Source organism: Chenopodium album, chromosome 12 (assembly GCF_948465745.1).
Source record: "Chenopodium album chromosome 12, dcCheAlbu1.1, whole genome shotgun sequence".
In the NCBI taxonomy this organism is placed as follows: domain Eukaryota; kingdom Viridiplantae; phylum Streptophyta; class Magnoliopsida; order Caryophyllales; family Amaranthaceae; genus Chenopodium; species Chenopodium album.
Window position 1 is genome coordinate 44,224,861 of NC_137845.1, and position 23,689 is coordinate 44,248,549.

At 32.4% G+C, this 23,689-nt stretch overlaps 1 protein-coding gene across 1 annotated transcript; it reads right to left on the bottom strand.

Annotated features, from left to right (window-relative positions):
- Nucleotides 1-16,402: 16,402 nt before the first annotated feature.
- On the bottom strand, nt 16,403-23,094 carry LOC145572438 (alpha carbonic anhydrase 7-like). The gene is made up of 7 exons (XM_081631412.1): nt 22,928-23,094; nt 22,515-22,732; nt 20,886-20,992; nt 20,623-20,725; nt 20,266-20,433; nt 17,218-17,271; nt 16,403-16,778 (listed from the first exon to the last, which is right to left on the bottom strand). Exons 1-7 carry the CDS (start codon nt 23,001-23,003, stop codon nt 16,656-16,658), a joined length of 849 nt encoding a protein of 282 aa, XP_081487538.1. The 5' UTR covers nt 23,004-23,094; the 3' UTR covers nt 16,403-16,655.
- Nucleotides 23,095-23,689: the final 595 nt, after the last annotated feature.

The window sequence follows — 23,689 nt, forward strand, 5'->3', positions numbered from 1 at the left end:
CATTGGTTTTTTTCCCCTTTTCAGGTTTGGACTAAATTTGTGTCCCCCTCTTATGTTTCATTCCCCTAATTTTTCATTTGTATCTCTTTGCACCATTCCCATCCCAAGGTTTGGAATAATGTAGGTTAAATAAGTAAGGCTAAATTAACGAGGCTCAAAAGGCCTGCCAAAAAGATGGATTTGTTCTAAGGTTAAATACATGGGATCATCTTTTTGGAGTTTCAAGTTGCCTCCCGTGTTGGTGTAATCATCATATCCTTTTTTTTATTTTATTTTTTTGGGCCAAAAGGTGGGCCTATTTTCATTCGATAAATCTTGTAAGCCAAAGCTAATCAAGATTCTTAAAGTGTTAAGAATTTATGCCTGTTTTGATATTACCTGTTAGTATGTATATGTTTTATTTAATTCGAGCCAATAATAATAAAGTGATTGAAAAGAGAACAAGATAGACGTACTTGAAAATATAATTTTTATTCATTAATTAATGAGAGTACATAATAAGTAGATTCGATAGCATGAATCTAAGGATATAATGATTTGTGTTGATTTCAACAAGGTAATCATCTAAGGATTTTACTTTAAGTGAACTGTTTTCGAAAAAGGTAGAAGAGAAAGAAAGGAAAGTTGGGTTGAAAATGCTCAACAAATTAATAGATATATTAGTCAACCTTAATACACTCCTTAAAATGCTCAATATACTATGATACTTCATCATTTAGATTTCAATAGAGATCTTTATTTTATTTTTTTTCCTCTTAATTAAATTATCATATTGCTCATCTTTAAGGATTATTACTATTTGCTTAAAAAGAATGGTTGCCCCTTAAAGTAAAATCCAAGAAATATACTCTTATTGTTTTTGTTGAGAATAATATTGGTTTTGAGTTTTTCTTTTTGTGTCATACTCTTTTTTTAAGGGTTTCTCGATCTTTTATTTTTTGCTCTCTCCGCTTTTGTATTTTTTTTTTGTTATTTTCGTGAGGCAATTATCCCAAGCAAGGTTCTCAGGATTTTCTTTATAAACCATACAAGAGTTAAAAAAATTATACTCTTAAATCAAAGTTGATTAATTACAACTAAAAGATGACGACTAAAAAAATAGGCACGATTAAGAATAGGAATATTCACGACGTCCTATTAAGGGATGCGGACTTCTAATGACGAACTTTATAAGAAGTAATGTCATGAGTTCGATTAAAAAAGTGCGTGAACGAATCATCATAATCGAAAACAATGTCTCGTGCAATTTTCTATCTTGTGCTAAGGTGGAGATTGCAACTTCGAGAGTAGCGCTTGCCACATGTTTTTTTTTTTTTTGTGAAAATGCAAAAAGATCAATAAAAGACACAATTTTGGATTTTTCTTTTAAAAAAAAAGAAAAGAGAAGAACGATTAAAAGACATGTTTTTGAAATTTTTTTCAAAAAAAAAAAGAAAAGAAGAACAATGTAAAAAAAAAAAAAAAAAAAAAAAAAAAAAAAAAAAAAAAAAAAAAACAACTAAGTTAGACAACATTGTTGGTCAAAGTGATATTATTAGCACCTACTTAACGATTAACCTTGAAAAGGTAATACCATTTTCTCCGTAAAACATTGCTTGTAACGAATCAAAGTTAACGTTCAACAGTAGACTCGCGCAAGACGCAGAGTTACGCGGAACTTCTAGAATTGCGCTTAGTGTGCACGCAACTTTAATAATTGCGCACGCCACCTGGCAGGTTCAACATTTTGACCCATTTTTTTAATTATTATAAATCAAAATGCAATTTTTATATTTTTTACTTCTTTTTAATCGAAACGATTTTATTTTATCAAAATGTCTCATTTCTTTTTGTCGAACCACATTTTTTAAAAAAATTTTAATATCTCTATGTAACAAGTTGGAATTAATTAGATTAGGCACGAAGCATATAAGCACATATTCATGTAGTCACATAAGCATATAAAAGGAACTGTCGAGCATACAATGTCATTCTAAGGTCAAAGGTACCATATTTTAAGAAACGATGTATGAATCAATCACTTAACTTGTTGACCCATGACATAGTTCTCTCAATATTTCGTTAACGATATGATTGGATTGATTGTTATTGATTTTGGGATAGAAGCCTGGTGTTGGTGACCCCTAGTCAATGAGCCAATCCTCAAAAGGTTAGAAGGTGCTATGATTATGCATGATGCAATGTTGCTTGTTTGGCTTTTACTTTTGTGAAAAAGGAATATATAATGCGTTCAAGTCTCACTCTCTAACTAGAGATTATCCTAGTTACCTCATTATAACTCATAGGTAATGTAACACCCCCAAATCTTCCTCTACGTAAATACTAGTAAAATATGTATAATTATACCATAGAGATAGACTTAGGCGTATTACCGCCGCGTGATTACGCAAGGCTACCAAACTTACTAAATAAAACCAATACTTTGAAGCAGAAATATCAATACTCTTTTATTAATAAACTATAAATGGTAACTATTGTCATGCGTACTCAAAATAAAGACAAAGACCAACATTCCTAATCTAGATGAAGACATTCCCGGGACTCCATATGCTAACATATTGACTTCACCTAAAATTAGTCAACACTGCTTACCATTAAGGTAAACAGAGCTAACCAAAACAAATAGGGAACACGAATTAGCAAAATATGCTAAGTACGATAAGTGCAAGATAATTAAACTCAATTTATTAGCAAACATGCTTTTAAAATCAATTCCAATAATTAATCCAATAATTTCAATCCATGATTCAAAACCAATTCCAATATTTCAAACCATTCCAATAATTTAATAATAATTAATAAAACCAATTCATTTTTAAATCCAATTCATCACCCAAGTGTGCACACCCCCCAAGCTAGTCTCCTTATATTACAAGGCTATTCTTGAGAAAAGACTCGGTCATGCAAAGTCCAAAGTCTTATCAAACCAAATCCGCATAGTGGGATTACTAACATGCTTATAAAGCTTCAATAATAATTATTCAATAAATCAATAAATCCTTTTCAATCCAATAATTCCAATATAATTCAAACACCTTTTTATTTAATTTCACAAGCTTTCAAAATCAACCTTTTAAAACATGATTAATAATTTTAATTAATCAAGATATAAAATCAATCCTCAACTTATTTATTAAAACCAATTATTTAACCATACCTTTATTTCACAAATCATTTAAGACATAATATCAAGATCAATTTATTAAAACATATATTAAAATCATACTTTATTTCTTAAATCATAATTCAAATCAATTTGATTCAATCACCAATAAAAATCATATAAAAGATGTTATTCAACCGATCACTTTCAATGGTATCTAGCCACCTAAACGTACCTCGATCCTTGCTAGAAAAACCACACAAAAAAAATCTCAAGAACCTTGATTGAATACACCCTACAATTAAATATAACCTTAATTAATATAAGGTTAACAAATAATCACAACAATTAAATTAAAAACCCCCAACTATATGTACATAAACCTTTTAAATTATTTTCTCATAAACATCATTAAAAATCTGATTTTATTTAATTTAAACTAGTCATAATAATTTCTATTAATCCCATATAATAATATTAATTAATTAAATAAGAGAAGAGAAGAAGAAAAGGTAGAAAACCAAAGGAAAAGAGGAGGAAGAGGTGGCGGCAGCAGGTGGCTGCCACGGTTAATGGTGGTGGTCAGTGATCAGCGGCGGCTGTAGGTGGCAGCCGTGGGTGGAGGTGGTGCTCGGTGGTGGTGGCACACCAAAAGGAGAAGAAAAGTAAAAGAAAAGATAATAAGAGAAGAGAATTAAGAGAATTTGTGTGAGTGTTTGGTAATGAAATAAAGGGGTATTTATAGGCAAGCATAGGCATGAATTATGGTAGAAAAATGTAGGAAGAATTATGACAAGAAGAGTTAAGGAATTACTTGGAGAAGTGAATAAAGAAATATAGAAAATTTTGATATTAAGGAGATTGTGTATAATAAAAATATGGACGGTGTGTTGTCATGAAAAATAATATGGTAATGGAGATTATTTGGGGAATAATCAAGGGAAATATAAGGTAGGAAAATAAGATGATCAAATATTTAGGAGATGGATAAATAAAATTAAGGAAAATAAGAGATTTTAAGAAGATAATTAAAAATACAATTTTCCAAAATAAATCACTCAAAAATCCAACCAAGTGGCCTAAAAATTTAAGCTTCCATAGCTCCAAATTTTCAGACCATATAGTTGTATTTAGGGAAGGTTTTTGCTAGATTTTAGGAATTAAAAATAATTGTGTAAATAATATTTATTATATAAAATAATTAACTAAATAAATACCAATTATTCACCAATTAAATAACTAAGAAAATCATATTTTCTATACATTGAAAATCCGAAATTCTGAGCTACATCAAGGGAATTTTCGGACCTTTTAAAATGATTAATAAAATATATTTTTTGCTTTAATTAAAATATCCGAAATATATAAATAATCCGGTTTTTAAAATAAAATAAATGGATAATAAATCTATTCCAAAATCTAAAAATACTAATTAGGTTCCAAAATATTTTTGGCGCCAAAATTCAAATATCATTTTGGTTCCAAAATTCAAATAGTAAGTTAATTTACTAAAATACCTTTTTTATGAAATAATAATTAATTAATTAGAAAAATATGCATGAAAATACGGGGTATTACAGGTAACCTATGCTGGAAACCTTGAACCATAACTAAGAACCAATCTTGTAACCTCTAAGTCCCCAGTGGAGTCGCCACTGTGAGGAGGGTAATTCGTCGTTGGGGATCCTTCTCCTCTATGCCTATGACCTTTTTAAAAGCCTAGGACTACTTTACACTTTTGAAGGTGTGTTAGAATTAGAATTCGTGACTGTTTGGGAGACCTTGAATTAGAATTGATTCTATCATGACGCGTTTTTATAAGAAACTAATAAGGAGTAGCCAATGAGTTTTAGGAAAACTCAAAAACCTCGTTCATGCCTTTCTCCCAAGTAGGGTTCAAGGGATATTTAGCATGAATCACAAGTTTACCCATGCCCAAATTGGTCTACTTGTACCATAAATGAGTTCGGGAGTGAGGGTACTAAAATAACGTTCCTTTTAGGGAGGAATCGCTATTGTAGCCTAAGTGCGGCCTTTACTAGCTCTTCCTTTTTCCATAATTTCATCACCAAACAATATATACAATGTGATACCTGAAACTAAGTTAGTTGATTTTATTTACAAGCATTGATCACATAAAGGTTACATTGCAACAAATGTCGTTATTCTTTATTATTCAAATTCGTGAAAAGATCAAAAAATAAACAAAATTCGCCTTGGCTTAGGTGATAAAACAATCAATTAGTTATTCAAATTCTAGTCTTGATTAACGCAAGAATACTATGTGAAATTAATTAATCACAGTTTATTTAAATCAACACTAATTAATCAATTAAACTTATTTACACTAGAAAAAAAAGTGATTTATCTAAGTGCTCATGAAACTAACTATTCTCCTTTGTTTGCTAATTCTTCGTTTTAGATGTCTATGAACCTTATTTCTTCTTTGTACCTCGAAGGAGTTCAAATGGATGGATTAGGGTTGAAGAGTATTTAGGAAGAAGGAAAAAATTAGTAAGATAGTAAGAGAACTTGAGAGGTTAGGGATTTAAGAATGCTAGGGTTTAGAATTCTGATTTTTCTTTTGTGTATAGGTCCAAACGAAGAACCCTATTTATAGGCATAAGAATCAAGGTTTATGGTTTTAGATCCGCGGCGTCAGGTGGCGCGCTCAACTCTCAGAGTCGCTTCGAGTGCCGCACGCAACTAAATGACTTGCGCGCCCCAGACGCGCGCAACTTACCGTGTTGCACTTGGTGCAGTTTGCCTTATATGAAAACGCATTTTTAAACTTTTTTCATAACTTTTCATTGCGAAGTCGGATTATGGAAAATGAGATATCATTGGAAAGCTCTACATGTCTACTTTCTAATTTTGTTAGAATTAGGTTAAAATCTTTTATGGATCAAAAGATATGGTCGTTTGAAGGAAAGGGTGTCGGTTTTAGGGCCCAGTTTAGTATTTTGATGATAATTTCTCCGTTTTAACTCGAAATATGGCTTATAATATACCAATGGAAAGTTGTTTTGAAAGGGCTATCCATATGTATAGGCCTTAAATGGAATTTGATGGTGGTTTTATCTAATTGGCTCGGTTTTCAACAATGTAAGATCCATTGGATACAATCATTGCATTAGACGCATTTGGGTCAGTTATTAATTAAGATTAAACATGTATGAGCACGTTTTAGGCCTAACCTCAATGATACTTAGAAAAGTCTTCTTGACTATGGTTCTAATTATCAAGAATCCAAAGCATGCCTAGGGTTTCAGAGCCCTAAACTAATCAAATTTGGTGTGTGGCGTAAAGTGGACACCTCTTCCTCGTAGTATATTACTGCCGAGGAACTCAAGGTAGGTGAATATGAGAATGATGTCCCCCCTCCCAAAACTTCTGTATTTGATCGACTTCGATTATCTACTACGAGTGATCATATATATTAGTGTTCGATAGGCGTGGAGAATGTGACCATATGGTGAAAGAAACTTCAAGCTCTTAAACCTTAAGGCAAAAAGTATATGTTTTTCACCAGGTAGGCATGGCAAATGTCTCTAGCCAAAAATAAAGACAATCAGCTTTTAGTCGCATAAAGAAACAAGACAATATCATGAAAAATGACAAGCCAAAAAGCGTTGTTCCCTCTCGCATGAAGCGAACTCAAGATAATCACTGAGCAACAACCTTAATTTAAAGGCAAGAGTTTGCAATGTGGTTTTTACCAACCAAATTGAGTCGTTGGATCATGATATAGAGGAACACAAAGAGATTGTTTCCACGTATCATGTGACGGCTGAAGAGGTGCCAAATCTCGATGAAGAAATGGAGACTTATGAAGCTCCCAAGACACTTGAAGACGGGGGGAAAGCCATGGTGGATGAGTTAAAAGAATTAAATCTTGGTACTCTTGAAGACCCATGCCCCGTATACGTCAGTGCTCTTCTCACTCAAGAAGAAGAACAATAGTACTTCAAATTACTCTCTTAGTATAAATAAAGATGTCTTTGCATGGAGTTACCAAGAAATGCTAGCCCTCAACCCAAAGGTCATCGTCCATTGATTGGAAATCAAAAAGGGTGTTATCCTAAAAAAGCAATCACAAAGGCGATTAGGGCCAGAGTTGATCCCCAAAATTGAATATGAGGTGAACAAACTCATTGATGTAGGGTTCATTCGTGAAGTCAAATAGCCTACATGGATAGAAAACATTGTCCCTGAGTAAGAAAAATGGGCAACTACGAGTTTGTATGGATTTTCGCAATTTAAATGAAGCATGTTCCAAGGATGACTTCCCACTTTCAGTAACGGAAATCATGATCGATGCCACCACTGGACATGAGGCATTTTCATTCATGGACTGCACAGCTAGATACAATCGAATTCCCATGGCGTTTGTAGATCAAGAAGCCATGGCGTTTCGCACCTCAAAAGGGATATTTTGCTACAGAGTTATGTTATTCGGTTTAAAAAATGTCAGGGCTACGTATCTGCATGCAATACAAAAGATCTTCGAAGACATGATGCATAAAATTGTGGAGTGTTATGTGGATGATTTAGTGGTTAAGTCTATAAAGAGGGAAGATCACTTAGGTGACCTTCGCAAAATCTTTGGAAGACTACGTAAATGTTAATTAAAAATGAACCCTCTCAAATGTGCGTTCGATGTTACCTCAGGAAAATTTTTAGGTTTCACCGTAAGACATAGAGGAATTGATATTGACCAAACCAAAATTAAGGCAATTCAAGAAATGCTTGAGCCACAAAACCTCAAAGAATTTCAAGGTCTCCAAGGACGCCTTGTATATATTCAAAGGTTCATCTCCAACCTTGCTGGCAGATGTCACCCATTGAGTCATCTCATGAAAAATGATGCTCCATTCAAATTAAATGAGTCATATCGAAAGGCATTTGACAGTATAAAGAAGTATCTATCCTCGTCGCCAGCCTTGGGGGCACCAGTCAAAGGAAACCTCTCATTCTCTACATCGCTGCCCAAGAAAAATCGCTGGGGGAAATGTGTACTTAAGAAATAGAAGATCTCAAGGAGACAACTATTTATTGCTTGAGCCGAACATTGGTGGGTGCCAAGTTGAACTGTTTGCCAATTAAAAAAATTTGTCTTGCGTTAATTTTTTTGCCATCAAAAAATTGAGGCATTACATGCAAGCTAAAACAGTCCATGTCGTCTCAAAAGCCGACCCGATCAAGCACATACTTTCAAGACTAGTGTTGTCAAGAAGATTGGCGAAATGCGTTGTACTCATCAAATAGTACGATATATTGTTAGTACCACAAAAGTCTGTCACAGGACACGCCATTGTTGACTTCTTTGCCGATCACCCAATACCACCTGAATGGGACATCTAAGTTGATTTACCTGGAGAAGATGTGTTCGACATTGAAATACTCCCACCATGGGAAATGTATTTTGATGGGGCTGCTCATCACAATGGAGCGGGAGCTGGAGTAGTCTTTGTATCACCAGAGAGACATGTCTTGCCTTACTTGTCTGTGTTAACTAAGTTGTGCTCAAACAATATGGCTAAATACCAAGCTCTCATTTTGGGTCTTCAAATGGCAGTTGAAATAGGAATTCAAGATCTTGATGTTTATGCAGATTCTCAACTCGTTATAAGCCTAATTTTAGGCGCGTATGAAGTCAAGAAAGAGGATTTAATTCCATATCACAAACATGCATCAAGATTTCTTGACAAATTTGCCAATGTTAGGCTAAGCCATTTTCCAAGGAGTTCCACCATGATGGGTGACATGCTTGCTGGTCTTGCAGCCACTTTGGCACTGGGGGCAGAGGAAACCATGTATGTGTCTATTTGTAATCGTTGGGTAGTTGTTCATGAAGAATATGAAGTTGAAGATGAAGATATCGAGGAAGTTGACATGATCACTGTCTGTAAGACCGACAAAGAAGATTGGCGTCAACCATTCATCGATTATTTGGATCATCAAAAACTACCTAATGATCCGCGACTTCGAACAGAAATCCGCCACTGAGCCTTTCATTTTATTATTTTTAAAGGAACTCTTTATAAACAATCTTTACACAAACTATGCTCGAGATGTTTAGAAGATGAAGAGGCAACCAAAACAATGGAGGAATTTCATTTAGGGATTTGTTGGGCTCATCAGTCTGGCCCTAAGCTTCATGATTGTATTAAAAGGATGGGGTATTATTGGCCCTCAATGGTTCATGATTTCGTGGATTTCATAAGAAAGTGTGAAGCATGTCAATTTCATGAAAACTTCATTCACCAACCCCCAGAACCAGTACATCTAACTATGATATCACGGTCATTCGAAGGATGGGGTCTTGACGTTGTTTGTCCAATCACACCAAAGTTATCTAGTGGTCACGCCTACATTCTAGCTGCCACAAATTACATCTCTAAGTGGGCTGAAGCTATTCCCCTTCGTGAGGTGAAAAAAAATGTTATCGACTTCCTTCGCCCCCATATCATTTGTAGGTATGGAATACCTCAACGAATCGTCACTGACAACGGAAAACCATTTGTCAACAATTTGATGAATAGTCTTTGCTAAAAGTTGGAGTTCACGCAACATAAGTCATCCATGTACAATGCTCCTACAAACGGTCTAGCTGAAGCATTTAACAAAACACTTTGTAATTTGCTAAACAGTAAGGTTGTTACAAAATCTAAGCAGGACTGGCATGAAAAAACAGGGGAAGCACTTTGGGCATACATGACAACATACAAGAATGTAACACAATCTACTCCGTACGCTTTGTTATGGTGTTGAGGTTGTCCTACCCTTAGGACTTCAAATTCCATCACTAAGAATTGCCATTCAAGAGAGTTTAACTAGTGATGAAAATGACAAGCTTCAATATGTTGAGCTTGAGACGCTTGATGAAAAAATATTATAAGCTCATCAAAAATTGCAATGCTATAAGCTCACATGTCACGTGCATTCAACAAGAAGGTTCGACCTCGCTCTTTTCAAGAGGGAGACATGGTCTTGGCAGTAAGAAGACCTATCATTACTTCTCGTAAAACCTAAAGTAAATTTACATCAAAATGGGATGGTCCTTATGTGGTACGTGAAGTCTACACCAATGGAGCGTACAAAATTGTTGATATTGAGGGGTTGTGCGTAGGTCCAATTAATGGAAAGTTTTTAAAGCGTTATTATTCATGAAGTGAAAGTCTTGTAAACTCCTAAGCAAGAGGATAAACTGCTCACCAAAAAAAAAAAAAAGAACAAAAAATAAAAACAAATGCATTGTTTAAATATCGTTAGCTTGATCTTGCAATATCACTTGTTTATTTAGCAAGTACGTAGGACTTGAAAAAAAAAATCAAGTGTAACCACATCAAAAAAAATCATCATTGTAAATACTCCTAGCCCGCAAGAGTATAAACTGTGTACGGCAAAACAAACCAAAAATTTACTCCCTACTCACAAGAGTATAAACTGTGTACAGCAAAACAAAATAAAAAAATTTTCTCCTGGCTCACAAGAGTGTAAATTGTGAATGGCAAAGCGAAGCAAGAAAAAAATAATCATTAGGGTGTGTTTGACATGGCACCTGTATAACAAGTCTGTCATGGATTCTCGTATTGGAATTTAGAGTAGACCAATCTAACGACTAGGCATACATGACTTGACATCTCTGATGAGTTCATAACAAAGTCCTGACTCATCACGACATGGGCAACTCAAATCTTCAAATTATCAGGTGTGTCTTAAAGACGCCAAGTTTATAACGACTGACACACATGACTCAACGTCTCCGATGACTTCATAACAAAGTCTTGACTCATCGCGGGCTACAAGGGGAACTTTAAATCATTAAGTCATCCAGCCAGTCTTAAGATGTTAAGTTCATAACAATTGGCATAAATGACTTGACATCCCCAATGGGTTCATAACAAAGTCCTTACCCATCGCGACATGGGTGACAATTATTGGTTACCTTATGAATCTGTCATATGCACAACATTACAAAGAACAAAACATACACAAATACATGTATGATATATACGTGCAAATATCACATAAAGAGCCACGAAGTCACGAGAGAGCTCTTTTGATTGGAGTACGGAACATCAATAATCTTGAGAGCAAGATTGATTGGTCAAATTATCAAAGAATTAAAAGAGGTTAGGCAATACAACTACAACAATACAAATATTGGCTATTGGCTATTGACAGACAATTGCATCAAATTGCAACAAGAATCAAGCAATTAGTAGATTTTTAGCGGCAGGAGTATATCATATTGATGACTATTACTTGGATCTTCGGCAACATCCCAATACGAGACAAAGTTGCAATTAAAAAAAATAAATAAATAAAATTAAAAAATAAAAAATAAAAAATAACATTACTGGACGTGAATGTGTTTGGTTTCTTGAAAACCCAATTAATGCAAAGTCAGAAAACTCTAAATCTATCCTTGTGCCTTTAGTGCTGCAAGTTTATGGAGTATAATTTAGATCATGGTTGAGTCATATTGGATGAGAGTTGATTAATTAATATAAGAAAAGAAAAAGTTAGGTATCAATTACCTATTGCTAGCAACGATTGACTTGCTGCAAACACACAAATTATCAAATCTCCTTGCCACAAGTCTCGAAGACGGTCAAAATTTGGATGTCAGGGAAGAGGCCAAGCCGACTCAAAATACTCGAGCAAGTACAAGAGTAATCATAATTGACTCCTACATGGATTACATGATCATGGATTATTTAGAAAGAGGAGCACACAGATTAGGTATTTTACCTTTCCGGCGGTTGATCCACGAAGAGCAACAATGTTTAGTCAGACTACGGCCTTGTTTGTCAAGTACGAGTCTGTCGTAGCAAAGAAATAGGGTAGGCTAAGTTCCTAACTTATAAGTTACGGTTGACAATTATCTTTTGAGAGATTTAACCTAGTACAACTAGGAGTCTAACCTTGGAGCTCAAGAATTCTCATAAATAAAACCCAATACTCTTCACCAAAAAATAAAAAAAAATTAAAAAAAAAAATCAAACCCAATACTAAAAAAATACTAAGTATTGGCTACTCTAGGTCAAGCAAGAGGGTCGAGACCTTATCACGCCAAACACTTCAAATTGTGTATGTGACACAGTCTTGAGGGGGCAATTTGTAAACACAGAAATTTTATAAGTGTTATACATTAAATTAAATAAATTAAATTGGGTTAAATCATGTTAATGATCCATTTTAATTATTTTTGGCCCACCCAAATAAATAATCCGAATTAATCAAATACAATTCGGATTATAAAATAAATCAAATGGACCAGGTTAAAAGATTTCTAAGGGTTTGATCTAATTTACTAAACTGAACTGAACTGAGTTGAATATTTTATGAGAGAAGGAAATTAGGAACTAAACTGAATTGAACTGAAAATAAACTAAAGAGAACAGGCCCTAAGTCTTTAAATGGGCCAAGTGCAAACCTACTAAGTCCACTCAAAGAGTTCTCATCTCCTATAAACACATCATTCATCCATCAGTTGAATGGATCCATAATTCATTATTCCAAAGAGCTCATAAAACTCAATTAGAATTCTTTCTGAAATAAGTCAACAAGCACATCAAATTCGTGCAGACTTGTTCAGATACACTTAAACACATTTGAACGAGATTAAGCTACATAAGCCCTCGTTCAGGTGTATTCAAACAAAACCCTTGAATACAGGTTGACATCATCAAACGTCACCACTGCTAGAATTACACCTTTTTTCGACCAAAACATTCCTTCGGTAGAATATGAAATTTCGTCGGAAAACACCTTTCATTCCGACGGAATTCCGTCGTTCAGGTCCGTAGGAAAACTGTTCGTAGGAAATTTGGGATTTTAAACAAATATATCAGAATCATAATTAAACTAAAATAAACTTAACTAACATATTATTTTTATCTAAATAAATTAAACTAACAGATATTTTTAATTAAATAAACTAACATACATTATTATATTAAACTAAACCAAACTAAAATAACATATCATAATACATCACATTCATTTCAAATATTTCAAAATATTTAAACATAAAATGCAACAAACATGTACTACCCTACACTAAAAACAAAAATAAACTAACATGTATCTACATACAATTACTCACTAACAAGTCATGTATCAAATAAACTAAGAATTTTAGGGTTTATAATGTCACTAACCTCTAGATCTACACTTTTTATTGACAATTAGACCAAGAAAATCTACAATTCCTACAAAATTTTAACTTAAAAACTTAATTAGGGATTATGATGTCAGTTTTTATTATAAAAATAAAAAATAAAAACCAAATATAAGTCTTAATTGCTAGAGGACAGCGGGAGGATGGAGGTGGTGGTGGTTCTGATCGAAACTTAAAAGGAGGAAGGGTCAAAGCTGCCAAGGTATGGTGGGGTTAGGGTTTAACCCAAAAAAAAAAACCACAAAAAATGCACAACTACTTACCAAGCACCGAGCGGCTGCCTGGGAGTCACAAGGGGACGGCGGTGAACAGTCGGAGGTTGCGCCGGTGGTGACTGTTAGGGTTTTATCCAAAAAAATTAAATTAAAAAAAAACCAGTAAACTTACCGATCAGCGGCCAGAGAATCACGCCGTAATAAAGACGGTGGTCATAGTGGATCGATGTTGGTCACCGGTGTCGTCCTCTTCCTCCTTCTCTTTCTCTTTCTCTTTCTCCCTTTCTTTCGATCTCTCTCTTCCCCCTTTTCTCTTTCTATCTGTTTCGTGACAAAGATCTAAAGCATCCCTTTTTTTTAATATTATTTTCGACGAAATTAATTTCTGTCGGAAATTAATAGTTCCGACTAAATATTCTGTCGGAAATTATTTTCGGAATATTTCTTCGGAACTATTAATTTCCGACATAAATTAATTCCGTCGGAAAAATTTGGAGGGAAATATGTCGGAAGCTTCATTTTCCGACGGATTAAATTTCCTCGGAAATTTCAAAATTACCGATGGAATTTCATGTCTGCCGGAATTTAGCCTTTTTCTAGTAGTGCACCCTGCATTTAAACTCAAGTCGACATCATCAAATGCACTCTGCAGGTGTCACACACGTTTCATTGTCAAGCTGCTGAATAGAATCAGAGAACTTAGTTTATTATATTATAAACTGTTATACAGATATTATACGAAAATTCATATATTAATATAAATTCATTTGTTATTTTTTCCCGTCTCTATTTATTTAGACTCGAAATTTGTGTTAACACGATTCTCTCCTGATCTCTTGTATTTTCTCTTTATTTCACAATATCCTACTAAATATTACTCCTTCCGTTTCATAATGATATTCCTGTTTACGTAAATTGATACAAATTTTTAACTATCTTTGACCGCTAATATCTTTAGTATCACATTAGCAAAAATTATAAAAGTTAGATATTAATAATGTACTCATCAAGATGAATCAAACTAGATCCCACATGACTATATTTGTTCTTATAGATTGAGAAAAATTTAGAAGATTCTCTCTTATTTTTAAAAAGTCAAAGATTTCAAACAAGAACCTCATTGTGGAACGGAGGGAGTAAATTTTTTTTTTGCTCATTCAAAAAAATTTTAATCAGTAAAAAAATAAAAATAAAAATTGATGATTTAAAATCATCCCTTGGGTGCACCTACCTCTATGTGTACCTAATTGTATATAAAAGGTTTTGCATTATTTTCTTATATAAACCAATAAAATTTATTTCTCATTTCAATCTTTACATATAATTTTACATGCAATTATCATATCTTTATAACTCATCATTTTATAACTATCATATTTTTGTACTTCGTATATAAACTACAAAATTGTTAGGTTTTTTTGCTTATAAAAATACAATCAATTATAATGATAAATTAAACGTAGTTGAGCCTAAATTCTATATTGGTTGTCAATACATATACTACCTTCAATTCTTGTTACTTACAACAATTTCCTAAAGCTGGTGGTTTACATTACTTGCAACAATTTCTTTTCTTTCCTTTTTTTAGTAAGTTTTCGGTGAAAATTGACCAAAGTACTCTTACTTTTTTTTAAACAACCTTATTAAACTATAAATCTGATTTCTAGATAAAACCTCAACCTTTATTAATTTCACCCTCATCCCCATTATTTTTTTCTTTCCTCCTCCAACCCCATTCTCATGGTGGCTTCGTGGGTTAAGAGCGGTGAGATCGACGCTGGTGGGTTAAGAGCAGTGAGTTCGACGGTGCTGGGTTAAGAGCGGTGAGTTCAATGTTGGTTTGTGGGTTTGTGGTTGGTGGCTTGTGGGTGGTTTATTCCAGATCTTTGGGTTAGCTGTGGTCGGTGGGTTTGGTGGGTTGTTTTGGCTCATGGGTTCGTGGGTTTGGTGGGTTTTCGTGGCTTGTGGGTTAGGTTGGTTTGGTGGGTTGCTGTGGCTCGTGGGTTCATTCAGTGGTTTGATGTAGCTTGTGGGTTCGTGGGTGCGGTGGGTCAATAGGGTTCGGTGGTGCTAGGTGGTTTCGGTGGTGCATGCTAAGTTGTTTCGGTGGTGCTGGGTTGTATCGATGCCGCTGGGTAGTGGTGGTTGGTGGTTTCGGCGCTACTGGGTGCTAGTGGTTGGTGGTTTCGGTGCTACTGGGTGGTGCTAATGTTGGTGGGTTATTTAATTTAATTTTGGTTGAAATTGTTTTTTTTTTTTTTTTGGTTGGATTAATACTTAACTATATGCCCTTATTTTTTACTAACTGTGCTTAAGATTTTTTTTTCCTAGATTTCCACAAAACTCCTCTTTGTTGCAAGTAACAAGCACCGGAGGTAGTATATGCTGACTTGCTTAGCATCAAGATATAGTATAGAAATCACCAAAATGACGTAAATGAGAGTGACACGAAGCTCGATGCTGGAACACTCAATTTAAATGATCTAACTAATAGATTAAAAGATTTAATGTCTCTTTACTCTAATTTAATTTTTGATTTCATCTAACTTTTAATATTTAACATGTATTAGCTCTCAATGTATATGTGTGACAACATTTAATAAATTGTTGAAGTAAAGATTTATTAAAATTATACTACGCGTCGCGTGTACAATAGGCTATTTTATACGAAGTAAATGAGAACAAGAAATCAATCTAAACCCTTAGGTTATTATAGAAAAAAAGACAAATACATATCTTGTGTCATTAGTGGCAAGTTCATAATATGTAACTTTAAAGTATATCGATCACTTTTGATGCAAATTTCATTTACTTATTGCGAATCTTATATATAACGCAAAAATTTTGGTCAAAGAGGAGTAAGGGAATTCAAAAGTTATTGGAACACTTAATAAACAACAAAGGGAGTAAATTTTAATTGTTCCCCCACAAGTTAGCCTTTATATGTAAAGATGGTTGTGAACTTTTGATCGTACACAATAACACGAGAGGATGTCTCATTAGTCCTTATTTATATTTCGGCATAGTGTTTATAATCAACTAATGCCCTTTTATTTATCCATACATAAAATTAGCATAAATACCAGACCACTATTCATTTTGAACCATTCCGATTTCATAGAAGGTGCTAGCCCAGATGACATGTTTACATAGATGCCGCATATGCTGTGTGGAGAGTGTTGTTGTTTTCAATACGGAGTCTTGTATCGTAGAGGCGCACCCTTCTACCATTCAAAGGCTGCAATGGTCTTGCATTTTCCCTTGCATTCTACAAAAAGGGTAAAAGAAGAGAATTTTATATCAAATTCAGAAAGGTGTGATTATTAGAAGTCGGTTGATTTATTTATGTTAGGAATTTTAGGCAAGTTAGGTCAGTTTTGTATTGTGTTTATATATTATCGTTATAATCAATACAAGACTTAAGCTATTTTATCCAGTTATTCTTGAGGTTAATACGGTATCACAACCTTTCTAATTTCTAGAGATTTTTTTATCTTGGATTCGTTCATCAAATTTTTCCGTAAATTTTTTTGTTTCGGGAGATTAGGGCTTCATGTTTTTTCCAAAAAGACCACCCTAGGATAATGGAATCTCATCTACATTATTGAGTCCATTTTTTGAGGAAAATAGTTGATGACCTTTAGGGCTTTAGGCACCAAAAGAAGAGAGCAATAGAATAAGCTTAATTTATGAGGGTTTGAACTTACATCATTAACAGCATCTCGCAACAACTTCACTTGTTCTTTTGAAACAGTTCCAAGCTGTATTAGTGAAAAGTAAACCATTAGACCAAAATCAATGAATAATTGCCACATACTAACATGCTATGAACGCCTTTTGTAAAAACGTACAGATTACGGTTGAACCTTATTCGTGTGTTTTCCGAGTTACTCACATAGTCACATTACAGAGATTTATAAGATACCAGGTATTTATTTTATTTTATTTTATTTTTTTGACAAGGTATTTATTATTTTACTCAACCCGTATTTATTATTTTACTCAACCCTTATTTATTGAAAAAACAATACTTTTAGTGTCTTGATCATATGAATAATTAATTTATGCATCATGCTTTACATAAACAATCTATTTATTCAACATGAAAAGAATTTTCTCTATTAGTATTTTCTGTCGCACACCATTTCTATGCATTTACTTACCCTAGCCTATAATAAAGTGGATGCTTCATGCAAGTAAAAAATTAGAGAAGAAAAAAACAAAAAGGTGTTTGAGATGTAATTAAGTTTAGCTAGAGAAAAAGCATGAATAAAAAAGTATCTTAAAAAGGAAATATGACAAACAAATTAAGACACCAAATTAAAGGATAATCGGCCGAGTAAAATGGAAACAATCTAGGATGAAGAGGCTAAATAAAAGAAAAACCTATAAAATTTTGTGAAAAGTTATTGAATGCATGCATTTCTTATGGAAATTTGAAATAAAGTTATGGAGACATAGGAAAGAAACAACATTAGCTATGCACATTCTATTAAGGATATATATGAAGTGATGTTAAAGATGAATTGATTAATTAGAGGATATAATTAGTGGGGCGAGTTCAAAAGGAACTGCTCACTTTTCTCTCTTATTTGTTCTCTCTTTATTTATTTATTTATTTATTTATCCCACCCCCCCCCCCCCTCTCTTAAATCAGTCCACATTATATTAGTTTCTCTTTTATTTACCTTAATTTTTCTACAGAAAGTGACAATTTAAATGTTATGAAACTAATTGGTGAAAATAAAATAAAAGAATAATAAAACCCCATTATTTAAAAGGGAGTAATGTGATAAGATGATTTGGAATGGTATAACATAAAACAAGGACTAATTTGTCTATTCTCCATTAAATTCTACACGAACAAACTTAATTTATAAGGTATCGTGAAGGATTGATGAAAAGTTGCTCTCAAAGACTTTATTGTTTCATTGGTTTAGTTGAACCGGTCATTAGATGAATTATCTATGTTCATTCCCTATTCATCTTAACCATTTTCATCAAAAAGTAGTTTTGGTCCGAACGATGTCCCGATTCATTAAATATATTGAAAATGAGCTTTTATACATAGTAATAAAAATTTAAGATTATTAGGCCATGTTCACTTCTCTTTAAAAAAAATAATATTCTGTAAAAATAATTTTAGTTCAATAAAAATAATTTCAGTTCAGCAAAAATAATTTCAGTTCAGTAAAAATAATTTCATTTCAGTAAAATTTAAGAAGAAATATATAATAGAAAATCAGTAAAAATAATTTCAGTTTAGTAAAAATAATTTAAGTTCGGCAAAAATAATTTTAGTTCAGTAAAAATAATTTCAGTTCAGGAAAAACAAGGTGAATAGAATGGGGCCTTAATATAGATTGTTGTTGAATATTTATGTATAAAATTAAACATCAAATCTTCAAGTTTGTGAATACAGTTAAGCCTTTTAACAAAACAATTTTGATATAAGATGTGTTATTGGAGTAATGGTTGAAGTTAAAGCTTAATGAGCATGAGGTCATGGGTCGTTTTACTAATTTTTGCCCCGTTCACTTCACCTTATTTTTGCTGAACTGAAATTATTTTTACTGAAACAAAATTATATTTGCTGAACTTAAATTATTTTTACTAAACTTAAATTAATTTTACTGAACTGAAATTATTTTTGCTGAACTGAAATTATTTTTACTGATTTTCTATTATAATTCTTCTTTAAGATAACTGAATTTTACTGAACTAAACTCATTTTTACTGAACTGAACTGAACTGAACTTAATTTTAATCAACTGAACTTAATTTTACTGAATTGAAATTATTTTTACTTAATATTATTTTTTTAGGTGAAGTGAACAGGGCCTTAATATGAAGGAAGTATTTAAATAAGGAGAAGTTTGCTTTAATTAATTTTATACTTTCTCCGTTCTATTAATATTGCAACAAGGAGGAAATTACACATCCTAAAACACATTTTATATGCTAAATATCTATAATTGTGTATGAGTAAAAATTATAAAAAGTTGATATTGTGAAAGTATTTTATGAGACGAATCCAACAAAATCTCACATGATTATATTTTGCTTAATGTATAAATCATATTATATGGTCAAACAAGAGTGATGAATAGTGCAAAAAGTTCATTGTTACAATATTAATAGAATGGAGGAAGTATATTTCTAAGGCATTCAGGTCTCTTAAATTCTAGTTCACACTTTCTTTCTATACTAGATACTAGTCTCATTTTGCATAGGTCAAAATAAAAAATAAAAAATGTGTTGTTTCCTTATCATTCTAGCTATTCAAACAACTTTTGTTCAAATTGTTTCCTAATTACTAATAGAATAGGCCAACTATAATTGTACGAACTATTTTGTTTTGTTTATTTATTCAGTCTCTTTGATCATTTTAAACGTTTACCTTAAGTGTAAGGGTGGTCCTGAGCTGAGCCACATAGCTCGCAAACAAGTCAATATTGGCTCATTAGATGTTCGTTTCGAGCTCAACTTGTTTTTCATTAACAAGTACTCAAGTTTGAGCTCAGATATATTATATATAGTCGATAATTGAAAGTATAAATTCCAATGAATCTATTAAGATTCACATAGACATAACAATATCTATTCTTATAATTAGTGAAAATTTGCAGTCATAGGTCCAGATAAAGAAATGGAACAAACAATTAAGATTAGAGAATAATAAAAATGAATTTCTGTATTTGACAAATGTCAATATCGGACGATCGAAAATGTTTTCATGTTAGATAGGTACATACCTTGGTTTCAATTGTCCAAATGATACCTTCATCACAAGGAGGGGTTGTAAGTGAGCCCATGTATCTATAAAAGCTACTTCCTTCCATTCGAACCTCTGATGGATGAATCGTAACAGCCATGATTTCGTCCGATGAATTATTTGAGAGAAATCGTAATTCTTCTTCAATCTGTGATCATATAAACCTCGCACTAGTCAAGAGAATGATTAGTAATTTTATTTGTTGGTTATTAGAAATAAAATTTATATTACCTATTCCTATATATGGTTTTTTTTTTTTTTTTTTTTTTTTTTTTTTTTTTTTTTTTTTCTGAAGGTATAAAATACTCGTATGTTTATATATTAATGGATTGATTACCGAAGAAAGGAAAGGATCAGGATTCCCAAAATCGTAAAGGAATCCAATTACTGCGATTTTGTTGTCAAGGCTTTGATGTACAAAGTGCGCCTCCAAAGCATACCTATGTAAAATAAAAACTTATAAATAAATAATGTACTTGTATTGTTAGAAAAATATTAGTAAATTACGAGCACGTATTAAGAAATTATATGTTAGATACAATATTTAGCGACAACTAAGTCCGAATGAAAGTAATATGTTAGTCAATGCATTGCATAAACCTCCTTCCATTGATTGCATGCTCCGACGGAGAATGCCAATGGCATTGTTGTAGGATATAATTGGTGCCATTGATTCGAATTCTTCCACCTCCGTCCGTCCAGTCAAGCTACAACAAGCGTTATAGGAATACAAAAAATTAATTAACTAATTAAGTTAGATACAATTATGCATTTGAATTGATTCAACTAATGAAATTAACTTCTATTATATTCAAAAGCTAATCTATTGTACCCATAATTTTGAATATATCTCATATCTCCAACAAGTAAACCTACTTAACAACTTTATATGTATGAAAATGAGGTAGCTATGGCAATACCGTAGGTGCAATTTTAATAAAGGAAACTGGTTAGTACATGTCACATGAGCATCAATAATACATATATGAAGCCATGGGGTGGAGCTAGGAATGATGATTCTATGATAGTCATCTTTAAAATAACTATTATTATACTAATTTTTATTAGCTGATTTTGATTTATTTAATAATTTTAAAATTAATTATAAATCATTTATTAATTTTTAAAATTTATTTATAGTAATTTTTTATTTTTGTTTTTTTATAATATTCCTAATTGATTTACAAATTCAATTTTTACTACTAATGAAATTAAAAAATATTCATAATATAATTATGAAAACATTAAAAAAAAAGAATTAAAATAAAGTTAAAATAAATTTTAAAAATAAGAAAAAACAATTATAATAAATTGTAACATAAAAAATAAGCCAATAAAAAATTAGTATAGGTAGACATTTTAAGAATGACTACCACACAGTTTTGAAGGGGAATACCATAGGCGCTAATTTAATGAAGGAAAATCAAGAGGAACTTGCGGATGTTGACCTTTAAATGCCACTTTTCTAAAATAAAAAATAGGCTTTGGACCCTTATATAGCCAGTCACCCACGAGGGTGGATTCTCATTTGAAATTGACTTGTTCAAATGGTTTATCCAGGTAAACTCCTCAATTGGTCCTTGACCTTTTCCCATGTTGTTGATTGGTATACCTTTTGTTTAGAAAATGACTTAGAGTCAAGCCATCTTGCTCAACCTTATTCAACCTCTATAAAAAAAAAGTCCTTGCTGAACTAGATTCCCTGCTAGTGAGAGAGGCATAAAGGAGCACAAACAGGGGTTGTTTTAAAATGAACAGATAAGCTAACGCACAGTTTATTTTCTGTCCACTAGCAATACAACTACTCGTGATAAATACTCAAACTGAAGTAGTTTTTCTCTTTTCCTTGCTTGTAAAAAAAAAAAAAGAAAAAAAATTAATCGCCGACGTCTATACTTGAATTTAGAAAGGATTTAATTTAAGAAAAGAAAAATTGCGTGAGATTCCCAGTTCATGATTACTTGGGGCGTTTTGTGAAAGTAAAGATCGAGGTTTAATCCAATTCCTTTATGCAACATAAACGTTAGATGTATGCAACCGTGAAGGTATATATGACCATAGGTTTGATTATAATGAAGTAAACTCGAAAGGAAGGTGGTTAGTACATAAACATGAGTTTCAATTTCATACAAAAACATGTACTTGGTATGTAAATTAACCCTTAGGTTTTGTAGCGTAGCTTGAATTATTTAATAGTCCGTACTAATTAGAATGGGAAAGTGAGTTAACCTTAATATCATGGCCTCTATTTTTTAGTGTTGTTCGACCGGGTTGATAAAACCTTAGTATCCTCTCCGACTCCGGGATTCTTTCCGGCAGCTGGGGATATATGAAGATGGGTGACTGTTTTTTGCCTGTCTTACATTTCGCCCATTCATCTTTGATGTTTCCCCAGTTTTCTGGCCCTCTTTTATCCCCTGGAATGTAGTTGAACTCCGACTCGTCCTCTGCCATTGTTCAATAAAACGTTGTAAAACATCGTCAACATAATAGAGCATCGTGCATGTATTAATATACTATCTCTGTCTAAAATTAGTCGTGGAAGTAATATTAAAAATTACATTATTATCGTGACCATATGTTATGGACAAAAGAATTATTTGATGATCTATCAACAAGTTTCATTTAAGTTTGTGACTTACCAACTTCTTGAGCAATTATTGATGTTGCGAGTGACAAGAGCACAAGAGAAAACTTAAGGGTTGCTGATTTCTTCATTTCTCCTCGAGAAATCTAACAAATCGTGTTTTAGAATATCTTAAGCTTGAAAATGTACATGTAATCTTTTTATAGACAAAATTAGGGATAGATAGCTCTTCGATTAGCTTCAAATACTCCTTCCGTGTTTAAATAAAAGATGCATTTTGACTTTTTGCACTATCCATTTAATTCAAATTGACTAATTTTTGTGATTTACTTAATAATAAATATAGTTTTATGGGTAATTGTTGGAATTATCTAATGAGTAGTTTATTAATATTCTATTTTTATAATTTTTACTTACTGAGAATTAAAAATATTATCAATCAAAATATTGTATTAGTATATGTGCAAATAAAAAAAACATTTCATCTATCTAAACATGGAGGGAATATATATTACTCTCTCTTTTTCTAATTGTTTTTTCTATATACAATAACTAGTTTGTGACTTTGTTTAATATTAGGACAAAATTTTACTCTTTTCATTTCTATTTGTTTTTTCTATATGCAATATTTATATGGCTCACATATATTGATAAAATATGTTATTTTAGGCCCCGTTCTCTTCACCTTATTTTTGCTGAACTGAAATTATTTTTACTTAAACAAATTATATTTGCTGAACTTAAATTATTTTTACTGAATATAAATTAATTTTACTGAACTGAAATTATTTTTGCTGAACTGAAATTATTTTTACTG